Below are 13438 nucleotides of genomic sequence, written 5' to 3'. Positions count from 1 at the left end.
AACATGATTAATTTCTCATTGCTGCAGTTGATCTGACACTGCCAGCCATTTTGGCATGTCTTGTCTTCTTCTTTGCGCTTGGCCCCGGTATTGCTGCTTGCAGCTATATTTCATCTTCTTCTTCTTCTTCTTCCGCCACGAAGTCTATGGCAGCCCATAGAACCGTATGGTAAAAAGTTATGAAATTTGGCACACTAATAGAGGACAGTCTGAAATGTCACCATAGCAAATTTTGAGTCTCTAACTCAATCCCTCTAGCGCCACCATCAGTCCAAAATTAGACTCATGTTTATGCTAATAACTTTTGAACCATAAGGGCTAGAAACGAAATTCTTTTTTCCTCTGATTCCTTGGCTCAAGACAATTCGATTGCACCCTATGACGTCATTTTCCGTCATAATAATTTTCCCGCCATTTTTAATTAACCGAAAAACCTACTTTTGCGAACTCGTCCTAGACGGTTCATCCGATTTGCACGAAAATTGAACCAGATCATCTTCAGACCATGCTGACAAAAAATCTTGCAAATCAAGTTGATTCGTCAAATCATTTGCGAAAAACGCGCAAACAAATTTTACGTAGCGGTTGCAAAAGCACTCTTAAGGCAATATCTCCGCAACGCTTTATCGTATTCAAACCAAACTTGGTACATGTCATCACAAGCATGACTTGAGGCTACATGCAGTGTTTCGGCGCAGCGCCACCTACTGGTCCGGAGATACAAAAAATGGCTGTTTTTGCTTATACCATTTGAACCGTTTGTCCAAAAATCATAAAAGTAGTCTCGTTAGATTCAGGACGGCATGCCGAGTCGTCTGATATTCAATTTTACCATATCGGCCATTTTGGCTGTCGGCCATTTTGAATTATGTGCTAAAATGCTATATTTTACAAATGCATTAGTGTATTGTTACTAAACTCGGTATGTGACTTCCACTCCATGCCCTGAAGGTACTCAAAAAATTTTGGGGCAGTGCCACCTTGTGGTCAAAAGTTATAACAAACTTGACAAAAATGCTAATAACTTTTGATTTAATTAGTTTAGTATAATGAAACTGGTCATAATACATTCATTGGCTCATGCCGATTCAATTGCATCCTATGACGTCATTTTCGGTCATGATAATTTCCCCACCATATTTAATTTTCCAAAAAACCTACTTTTGCGAACTCGTCCTAGACGGTTTGTCCGATTTGCACGAAAATTGAACCAGATCATCTTCAGACCATGCTGACAAAAAATCTTGCAAATCAAGTTGATTCGTCAAATCATTTGCGATAAACGCGCAAACAAATTTTACGTAGCGGTTGCAAAAACACACTTAAGGCAATATCTCCGCAACGCTTTATCGTATTCAAACCAAACTTGGTACATGTCATCACAAGCATGACTTGAGGCAACATAAAGCGTTTCGGCGCAGCGCCACCTACTGGTCCGGAGATACGAAAAATGGCTATTTTTGCTTATAACTTCTGAACTGTTTGTCCAAAAATCATAAAAGTGGTCTCGTTACATTCAGGACGGCATGCCGAGTCGTCTGATATTCAATTTTACCATATCGGCCATTTTGGCTGTCGGCCATTTTGAATTTTGTCAAAAAATGCTATATTTTACAAATGCATTAGTATATTGTTACTAAACTCGGTATGTGACTTCCATGCTATGCCCTGAAGGTACTCAAAAAGTTTTAGGGCAGTGCCACCTTGTGGTCGAAAGATATAACAAACTTGACAAAAATGCTAATAACTTTTGATTAAATTAGCCTAGTATATTGAAACTGGTCATAATACATTTATTGGCTCATGCCGAGAACATAGATACTAATTTTGCCATATTTGGTCAAACATCCTGTCCTCAATGTTCTTATTTGATCAAAACCTACTTTTTCAAACTCATCCTAGACCGTTTATCCAATTTCCACCAAAATCGAATCGTATCATCTTCAGACTATGTCAACAAAAAGTTAGGGATTTTGCATCAATAGATGAAACCGTTTTTGTAAACCGCAGTGACGAAGTTGAGCCATGATGCCAAAATGACTCTTGAGGCTGTATCTCTGCAATGCTTTGACATATTGGCATCAAACTTTGCATGTGTCATTGTTCCCTTATTCTGACTACACCACATCAATTTCGTAACTGTGCCACCTATTGGTCAAAAGTGATAAACCATTAACTTATATTATCAGTGACTCTATATATGATATTTCAGCCATTTTGCCTAATCTTCTTAAACTGTATAATTGTTAATTGTTGCAGTTGGTCTGACACTCTCAGACTACAATGCATTTTTCAGCCTTTTGCCTAAAATCATCTTAAAACGTGATTAATTGCTCATTGCTCCAGTTGATCTGACACTGCCAGCCATTTTGGCATGTCTTGTCTTCTTCTTTGCGCTTGGCCCCGGTATTGCTGCTTGCAGCTATATTTATTATTCATCTTCTTCTTCTTCTTCTTCCGCCACGAAGTCTATGGCAGCCCATAGAACCGTATGGTAAAAAGTTGTGAAATTTGGCACACTAATAGAGGACAGTCTGAAATGTCACCGTAGCAAATTTGGAGTCTCAAACTCAATCCCTCTAGCGCCACCATCAGTCCAAAATTTGACTCATGTTTATGCTAATAACTTTTGAACCATAAGGGCTAGAAACAAAATTTTTTTTTCCTCTGATTCCTTGGCTCAAGACGATTCGAATGCACCATATGACGTCATTTTCCGTCATAAAAATGTTCCCGCCATTTTGAATTTTCCGAAAAACCTACTTTTACGAACTCGTCCTAGACGGTTCATCCGATTTGCACGAAAATTGAACCAGATCATCTTCAGACCATGCTGACAAAAAATCTTGCAAATCAAGTTGATTCGTCAAATCATTTGCGATAAACGCGCAAACAAATTTTACGTAGCGGTTGCAAAAACACACTTAAGCCAATATCTCCGCAACGCTTTATCGTATTCAAACCAAACTTGGGACATCTAATCACAAGCATGACATTAGGCAACATCCAGTGTTTCGGCGCAGCGCCACCTACTGGTCCGGAGATACAAAAAATAGCTGTTTTTGCTTATAACTTTTGAACCGTTTGTCCAAAAATCATAAAAGTGGTCTCGTTAGATTCAGGACGTCATGCAGAGTCGTCTAATATTCAATTTGACCATATCGGCCATTTTGGCTGTCGAACATTTTGAATTATGTGCTAAAATGCTGTATTTTATGAACACATGAACGGATTGTTACAAAACTCGGTTTGGGTCATCAACACGATGCCCTGAATGAGCCCAAGAAGTTTCGAAACAGCGCCACCTAGTGGAGAATTTTTTTTTCCAAATGCTTATAACTTTAGGTGAGATTGACTTATTTTCATGAGAGTAACTTTTTTTTGTCTCCTGAATCCTCGCCGAGTCCATCGATACCAGACTTGCCAGGTTTCGGCGTAATATTTATGCAGCGTTGTAATTTAGCACTTTAAAAACATTAGCTGATATCTTCGAAACCGCTAGTCCGATCGAGACGAAACCAGCGTCAGAAGTTCGTAAACATAGATCGATAGCTATATGCTAATACTCAAATGTCAAAATATTGATAGTAAGGGGGTGTAAAATCCAATCAAAGTCAGGTGTCAGTCATTTTTCATGTGTTTTTTCATATAAATGTATATAACTCCAAAACTAAACAAGATATTTTCACCAAAATTGACAGACATGTATGGGCTCACTCCAAGGACACATAAAAAAATGATAGGATTGTGCCACTTGGTGGCGCTATAATAGAACAAAACATGAAATTCCCATTGACTACAATGCAGTTTTATGATATAAAATGCTATGCTTCACAAATGAATTGTTGTACCATTACGAAACTTGAAATTGGCCATCAGCACCATGCCTTTAAGCTGCTTAAATGGTTTCAAAACAGCACCGCCATGTGGTCCATACTTATAATGAAAAGGCCTCTTGAGGCTATATCTCTGCAATGACATATTGACACTATATTGACACTCTGCTTTGATATATTGACACCAATCTTTGCATGTGTCATTGTTCCCTTATTCTGACCACACCACATCAATTTTGTAACTGTGCCACCTATTGGTTGAAAGTGATAAATCATTAAATCATTATTATTGACTGTATTTATCATTTTACAGCTATTTTGCCTAAAATCACCTTAATAGGTCTTTAATTGCTCATTGCTGCCGTTGATCTGACATTGCCAGCATTTTTGGCATGTCTTGTCTTCTTCTTTGCGCTTGGCCCCGGTATTGCTGCTTGCAGCTATATTATTAATTTAGTTCTGTTTAACAGTTCCTGACCGTGACTAAATCAGCCATCAAAACACTGCATCAATGAATAAATTTTTTTTTAAAAATGTATATTATAAGAGTTATTATTACTTATATTGATTTTGTTAATAACTTGGCCGCACTTAAATGTGTATTCTTACAAGTTAAAAAACAATGTTTGTGGGACTAGGGGATTTTTGAAGAGGCAAGTGAAAGAGAATTTTACTAGACAGATTAAAACCTCTATAACAAAAAACAACTAGAGAATCACCAAAATGCAAGAATGATTCTGCATTAATTTAGCGTAAGTGGCGATCGATAGTGGATAATAATAGCCTGATGTATAATAAACTGACGGTAACAATGTTGCGCTGTTGATGCTTGCGCAGCCTCTCGAGGAGAAATCAATGTTACTGAATGATTCAGCGTTTGAATAATTCATTGAATCAGTCGTTTGATCGAATCGACTCACTCACTCATTAAAACGGTCACCTGCTGCCACCTACTGGTGGTTTACTTTCATGTTTAAGCACTCTTTGCAACTTTTCTTATTTGTATATTCAAAAATATTTAAAACAATCTCATACATTTTTTTTATGCAGTTGTCATTTTTCAGTGTAAATTATTTAATTAGATTGGTAACAGCTCTACAGTGTTTTAATTTATAGATCAAATTTAAGAATATAAACTGAAAGCTGAAGCATAGCCTATATTTAATAAGATTATGGCAAAAAATGCCCTTTATAAAAGGTAAAAATATCAAAGATATGCAGATTTAAATATGTCAAAGCTGATTGAACACTGTTGAGAATATTTCTAAATTATATTTACAACACACACACACACACACACACACACACAAATCCGGACAAACACGTGAACAGGCTTAATGTCGAGGAGAAAAAAAAAGTGGCTGCTGGTCAAAAAAGTTAATTTCAGGCCCTGCATACAAATGTCAATTATGTCTTTTAGTTTGTCGAGAGATGTAAAGCACCTTGTTAGCCTACGTCCGTGCCCTAGTAAGAACAAGCTTATGATTGATTCTGGAAATAAATCAAAATAACGGAGAATGAAGAGAATTAGTCCTCAGGTGCCATGTCCGTAATTTATAGCAAAAAATCTAGCATGAATTCGATCTCAAACTCATTAATTAAAAGCAGTTATCACTCCACCACCTGCGTGACATCATTAACACACCCCAGCCCGTTTACTAGCTTGCAGCCAGAGAGGTTGTAATTTTTTTTTTTTTCGGTTGAGAACCTGCAGGAATCCTGAAAAACTTGACTCCACAACTGGTGCGATTTTTCAAAGTTGCATTTTTTTTCTTGACGAGAAATTCTCTGATAACACACAATTCAATGGGATGGAATGAACTTTCTGACCCTGACATGCGCTCTGCGAACTGCGAATTTTCCTGTGACATGAACCGTGAAGGGGTCTATATATAGCCTATTCCCTAATGAATCAAACAGTGTGGTCTCTCTCCCTCTCTCTCTCTATGTGTGTGTAGCCTATACACGCGTGCATTTGGGGGGAGGATTTGCACTTTTTCGAATAACAATCAAATAGTTTCCAGCGATCATTGAATATAATTTTTGCTTGAAATTCCCATCCCTATTGCTGATACATGCTGTAGTCTCTACATGTTGGACGAGAAGCCTACTGGCTCTCAGTCTCCGCTCTAATTCATCCCAAAGCTGTTCTATCGGGTTGAGGTCAGGACTCGAGTTCCTCCACACCAAACTCGCTCATCATGTCTTTATGGAGACGCTTTGTGCACTGGTCAGTCATGCTGGGACAGGAAGGGGCCGTCCCCAAACTGTTCCCACAAAGTTGGGAGCATGAAATTGTCCAAAATGTCTTGGTGAAGCGTTAAGAGTTCCTTTCACTGGAACTAAGGGGCCCTGAAAAACAACCCCACCCCATAATCCCAGTCCCGTTCTCCTGGCAACCGCCAAACCCAGACTCGTCCATGGGATTGTCAGACAGAGAAGCGTGATTGGTCACTCAGAGAACACGTCTCCTCTGCTCTAGAGTCCAGTGGCGGCGCGCTTTACCCCACTGCATCCCACGCTTTGCATTGCACTTGGTGATGTAAGGCTTGGATGAGCTGCTCGGCCATGGAAACCCATTCCCTGAAGCTCTACACACTGTTCTTGAGCTCATCTGAAGGCCACACGAGGTCTTTAATGACTCTGAAAGTTGGCGACTTCTGTGACCCTCAGCATGCGCTGACCCCGCTCTGTGATTTCACTTCGTGGCTGAGTTGCTGTTGTCCCCAATTGCTTCCACTTTGTTAAAACACCACTAACAGTTGAGCGTGGAATATTTAGTATAGTATTTGGACTTATTGCACGATCATGGTACCACGCTTGAGTTCTCTGAGCTCCTGAGAGCGGCCCATTCTCTCACTGATGTGTGTAGAAGCGTCTGCACTAGTGCTTGATTTACTCACCTGTGGCCATGAAGGGACTGAACACCTGAACTCACTGATTTAGAGGGGTGTCCCGATACTTTTGTCAATATAGTGTATTAATTTGCTTTGTGCTTTTACCTCATGTTTGGTCTGTTTCCCTTCAGCTCTACGATGATTCTCACGGCAAGTTCATGCGGGTTTTGCAGCTGGTGTCTGGAGGAGGTTTGTCCATCACAGGCTCCCATCTCATGTGCGGAGACTTTCTGTATAGCGGCCACACGGTCATGCTGACCCTCACCTTCCTCTTCATCCAGGAATGTGAGTATGAGGAAACCATTACTGGTTTTGTTTTTTTATGCTCACAATTAGGGGTGGAACGATTACAGCTTTCGCGATAAACCACGATGAAATGCACTGATGGTTAGTAATATCGTTTAAAATTGAATTATCATTAAAACCGTGTGCGATTATCACGATTTTGAAAACTTGCGGTAAATCCTAGGGCTGTACGATTGATCGAAAAATAATCTAAACAGATATTCAGAACTTCTTGTATGTGTTTTAAGGCCTGCCAGTTTGCATAATAAAGGGATTTTAGTCCATCAGATGTGTGTTATGTTGAACTAATGCCTGATATATTGTGACAAACGAACACTCAGACAGAAGCTCGCACATCACATGAAGATCACGCGCAGAGAGCAGTGTCACGCCGTCCTGTGACTAAAGTAAAGTCACTAAAGTAGTTTAGAAACTCAACCGTTATAGGCATATATTTGAATACCTTTGATGTAAGTACAAACCACAGCTTCATAATGAATAGAGACAGTAAGAGTAATTCACACACACAATCACGCTCTCATTAATGCATTCAGATAAATGTAATGTAGGCCTACTGTGCTAATGTATCTGTATCTGATGTACAACAAACAGAAATCTGCTCCATAGACAATAACTGCTTAAAGTGAACCGTTTCCTTCAAGTATTTTAAAATCACACAGAAATGCCCTCAGCCTTCTAAAGGCACCAAATCTGAGGCGTGGTCATATTTTGGCTTTTACAAAAGTCCTGAGGGAAACTTGATCGAAGATGGTCACCCTGAAGAAAGTCTGTAATAGGGGGAAACTTCAAATCTACGAACGCAAGGCAAGTGGACTTTGACCTCAATACCAAAACTGCGTCTGGGAAATAATAACGTGAAGCTTAAGCCGAAGACGAACGAACACGTTCAGACAAGACGAGGGTGACATTTAAGGGATAATAATCAGGGTGTATTTCGGCTGTGGCGTGTAACACTCACACTAGCCACTTTGGCGGTTGAAATTAGTCTTCTCAAAAGCCATCTGTTATAATCGTGTTGCGCATTATTACCAATCACGTGTGTTTCTATTGAGTTCATGAATGCAATGTCTAAATATAGCTGCAAGCAACATGGCTGGGAGTGTCAGATAAACGGCAGCGATGAGCAATTAAACACATTTTAAGATGATTTTAGGCAAAAAGGCTGAAAAATGCATTGTAGTCTATGGGAAGTTCATGTTTTGTTCTATTATAGCGCCACCAAGAGGCTCAATCCTACCATGTCCTCGGAGTGAGCCCTTACATGTGTGTGTGTCAGTTTTGGTGAAAATATTCACTAAATATTTCGACTTTATTCACGAAATATTTCGACTTTAATCTAAAAATATTTAGACTTTATTCACAAAATATTTTGACTTTATTCTCAAGATATATTTCGACTTTAATCTCGAAATATTTCGACTTTATTCATGAAATATTTCGACTTTATTCATGAAATATTTCGACTTTATTCATGAAATATTTCGACTTTATTCACTAAATATTTCGACTTTATTCACGAAATAATTTCGACTTTATTCACGAAATATTTCGACTTTAATCTAAAAATATTTCGACTTTATTCACAAAATATTTCGACTTTATTCTCAAGATATATTTCGACTTTATTCATGAAATATTTCGACTTTATTCATGAAACATTTCGACTTTATTCATGAAATATTTCGACTTTATTCATGAAATATTTCGACTTTATTCTCGAAATATTTCGACTTTATTCACAAAATATTTCGACTTTATTCACAAAATATTTCGACTTTATTCACAAAATATTTCGACTTTATTCATGAAATATTTCGACTTTATTCATGAAACATTTCAACTTTATTCTCAAAATATTTCGAATTTATTCACGAAATATTTCGACTTTATTCACAAAATATTTCGACTTTATTCTCAAGATATATTTCGACTTTAATCTCAAAATATTTCGACTTTATTCATGAAATATTTCGACTTTATTCATGAAATATTTCGACTTTATTCATGAAATATTTCGACTTTATTCTCGAAATATTTCGACTTTATTCTCGAAATATTTCGACTTTATTCTCGAAATATTTCGACTTTATTCTCGAAATATTTCGACTTTATTCACGAAATATTTCGACTTTAATTTCGAAATATTTCGACTTTAATCTTGAAATATTTCGACTTTAATCTTGAAATATTTCGACTTTAATCTTGAAATATTTCGACTTTAATCTTGAAATATTTCGACTTTAATTCGACTTTAATCTTGAAATATTTCGACTTTATTCACAAAATATTTTGACTTTATTCACAAAATATTTAGACTTTAATCTCAAAATATTTAGACTTTAATCTTGAAATATTTCACCTTTATTCACAAAATATTTCGACTTTAATCTCGAAATATTTCGACTTTAATCTTGAAATATTTCGACTTTAATTCGACTTTAATCTTGAAATATTTCGACTTTATTCACAAAATATTTTGACTTTATTCACAAAATATTTAGACTTTAATCTCAAAATATTTAGACTTTAATCTTGAAATATTTCACCTTTATTCACAAAATATTTCGACTTTAATCTCGAAAATCTATTTATTTATTTTTTTTACTTTGTGGTTCAGGGCTTCTGTAGTTCTCGTCTTTATGATGTTAATATTTTTTGTGATGTTTAGCAGAAAACGTTAATGGAACATCCATATGATATTTGTTTTTGATGAATAGAAAATGTATCGATACGGTTCACTGGCATTGCATCAGTAACCGACGCTCATGGGCAAAACTGTTTATCTCTGAATACTGAAGCCTGATTGGTTCACGTCCGTCCACCTGCACAGACAAATGGCTTTTCGGCCCGCCACTGGCTAAGTCCCGCTGAAAGCCAATTTCTCCTTTCATTCAGGCCACTGCATTGAATCAAATTGATATTGCATCACAGCGTGTTTTGTGGTGTCCTCAATTATTAAATATTGAATGTTCACAAGCCCAAATGTTTGCTCTGAGAGCCTCTACTTGAATGCCGCTGCTTGCTAGTTCTTTCTATTGTTGTGTGGTTTACGTTTGTTGTTTTGTGTCGTAGACTCGCCCCGCTCGCGGCTCTGGCGTTGCTATCACGTCATCTGCTGGTTGCTAAGTGCAGTGGGCGTGGTCTGTATCCTGATAGCACATGAGCATTACAGCGTGGATGTAGTGGTGGCGTATTTCATCACTTCACGCCTCTTCTACTGGTACCACACCATGGCCAACAACCAGGTAAAAGCTCACAAACACTATATATATCCTACAAAAGCAACATTTGACTTCCATTCCATCTCTTCTTACTCTGGAAGATGCAGTAGAAGGATCATGTGAATCTGAAGAATGGCGTAATGATAACAAATTCAGCTTTGATCACAGGAATAAACTACATTTTACAGTATATTCACATAGAAAACTTCACTTTTCACAATCTTTAATGCATTTTTGATCAAATAATTGCAGCCTTGGTGAGCAGAAGAGACTTCTATCAAAAACATTGCATGCCCGTAGGCAGAACGAACCAAAGGTCCAGAATTTAATTCTGTTTTTTGTAATAAACCGGTGTTATTTTAAGTAATGAAGGCCAATAATTCGAATCGGGACCTCCTTTATTTTTCCGACGTGTAGGCTTTAAATGTTGTGATCTGTCACCGCTCGTCATCGTCAAAACATTTAAGATGACCAATCAAAACAAAGTAGGCGGGCTTTATGTTCACAGAAGCTGCTGAGCGCAAATTCCAGTAAACGCTCATTAAAGTGCGAGATAAGATGTAGCTAAACTAAACATTTCATATTTGGCAGCTGTTTTAGGATTGAAATGTTAAACTACCGATAAAAATAATCCGGCAAACTAATAAATCTGTGTCTAATTTCACCATTTCTAATTTAAAATAGGCCTAGGTATATAAATACGTATATCATTTCCGTGATTTAATGTAATAATTAGCAACTGTCAAAGTGAGAGGACAAGAAACATTAACAAATCCGTTTTCTTCATATGATGCATACGATTAATAATGAATGTGTACATATTGTGAATAGGGCTGTCAAAAGATTAATCGCGATTAATCGCATCCAAAATAAAAGTTTGTGTTTATATAATATATGTGTGTGTACTCTGTTAATTATTATTTATATATAAATACACACACATTCATGTATATATTTAAGAAACAAATATTATTTTTATATATAAAACATTTATATTTATATATATATTATAGATTATATAAATGTATATGCACTATATACATGCAAATATTTCTTAAATATATACATGAATGTGTGTGTATTTATATATAAATAATAATTAACAGAGTAGACACACATATATATATTATGTAAACACAAACTTTTATTTTGGATGCGATTAATCGCGATTAATCTTTTGACAGCCCTATTCAAAATATATTGCAATTTATATAAAATTGCAATTGTTTTTGATTTTTTCTTTTGGAAATTTTGTATATGGTATATACATGCCATTTTATGATCTATAATCACTCCTAAGAACTTAATGTAATTAACTCTTTCTATTATATTATTATCAATTTTAATTTTAATATCATTAAAACATAGTAGTAAATATGATGTGAAAAAGGTCCCCTTTTTTGAAAAAAAGACCCCCCCCCCCTTTCACTAGGCCTGCATTGTTATATTAAAACATGTTACCGCTAGTGTACATCATATTCAAAAGCTGCTCAAACAAAAGCTCATATTCATGCTGGCAAATCCTTGTTTTTTTCTTACTAAATGGCAAATTGTACCAAGACAACATGTTTTGTATTCTCTCCTGGTTCTGTAGGCCTTGAGAGGATCTCCTCACAACTACCTGAACCGCACCTGGTGGAACCTGGTGTTTAACTTCCTGGAGAAGAACGTTAAGACCACAGTTCCCTGCGCGTTCTCATGGCCCGTGTCGCTTCCGTCCACGTGCTTCAAGAACCCGTGCAAGAGCTACTCCAAAGTGCAGAGCACACGAGATGAATGAGGTGCTCAAGCGTCAGACTGTGCGTTTGTTGGGTAACAAAGTCCCGCAGTAGAAATGGAAATGCAAGTGTGCGCCACAGAACACCATCTGTGCGATTTTTCGTTCCTGTTTACTTGAAGTGCCTGTCGGACAGCTTTACATGCTTTGGATGGTTCCTGGTGGAGTTTATATCTCTATAAACGTGCCGTTTTCTTCATCTGAGGGGAACAGGGCGCTCGGTGTTTGTTCCTGATAGTATTTTTTTCCCCACATCATACTCGGACATAATTAAGATGCTCATTTTAATGATGTTTCACAATGAAGGATTGAAAAGTATGTGTAGTTTTTAATTTGTTCATTGCCTCGTGAAAGAAATGTTTTATTTGTTTTATGCAAAATAAATACTATTTTCTTAAGTTCTACAACTCCGATTACACTTCTTGTTCTTATCATTATTTTTCTGGTTTAGTGCTGTTTTAAATAATTTTAAAACTGCCAGCTGATTTGTGGGGAAAAACATTGAACCTTTGCTATAGATGTATGTGACAAATAAACACTGTGCACATTGCATAGTGTATTTGCTCAAATGCATTTTGCAGGCTTTTTGCACAGGTGAAACTGGCTTGGATTTGTTTTTTTTGGCATGCATAACTGAACACTTAATGCCAAAAAAACCTACCCCCCCCAGTTTCACACGCAAGGCTTAAGATATTCCCAGACTATAATGCATGTTTGAGCTGTAAGCAACTTGCACTGACATTTAAAACATGTCTCAACATTACTGGTGTGCATATTTTTTTCTAAGGCACGTTTATTAAAGTTGCTTAAATATCCTAACTGAACTAAGGCCTAATCCTTGCTTTAACCCTCTGGTGCTCTTCGTTTAGGGGTTGCATTGGTCGTCTTCCCGGTCACCTTAAAATTATACTTCCTCCACCCCAGTAAAACCAATGCAATTTATTTTTCTTCAATAATATTTAAAATATTTTAATTTTGTATTTTGAGATGATTTGATGTTTTTGTAAATTTTTTTGTTTTTGTGTGCAGTATTTCAGGTTAAAATAGAGACTAGGCCTTCAAAATCCTTTTTTTTTTGAAGGCAGATTAGTGCCCTCTTTTGGATTTATTTAAGAAATCATGCAACCATGTGTGTAATCACTAGAGGGGAGGCTTGAGAATTCCCTAGTTCTGTTTTGAACACATTTAATGATTTTTTTTTTAATGGATTTGAATATATATTTAAAAAAATGTCCCATTCATTTCCTATGGGGGTCATAGAAGAGCACTAGTGGGAGTATTTTTTCATATCATTCTGATGAAGCTGTGATTTAAAAAAATTCAAAATGGTTCATAGGTTCAGTTTTTCATAGGGGTGTGTGTGTGTGTGTGTGAGTGGATGTGTCAATATCACACTCTTGA

At 36.8% G+C, this 13438-nt stretch overlaps 1 protein-coding gene across 1 annotated transcript in view; it reads left to right on the top strand.

Moving 5' to 3' along the window:
- The window catches only part of sgms2b (sphingomyelin synthase 2b), a 50702-nt gene extending 37848 nt beyond the window's left edge, over positions 1-12854 (top strand). The window contains exons 4-6 of the mRNA XM_079803027.1: positions 6865-7018; positions 10112-10284; positions 11855-12854. Coding sequence (XP_079659153.1) covers positions 6865-7018; positions 10112-10284; positions 11855-12040 — 513 coding nt within the window. The 3' untranslated portion in view covers positions 12041-12854. The remainder of the gene's footprint in view (positions 1-6864; positions 7019-10111; positions 10285-11854) is intronic.
- Positions 12855-13438: the final 584 nt, after the last annotated feature.

The sequence above is a fragment of the Gobio gobio genome (assembly GCF_949357685.1).
Source record: "Gobio gobio genome assembly, chromosome: 21".
NCBI lineage: Eukaryota > Metazoa > Chordata > Actinopteri > Cypriniformes > Gobionidae > Gobio > Gobio gobio.
This window is presented reverse-complemented; position numbering and strand designations above follow the sequence as displayed.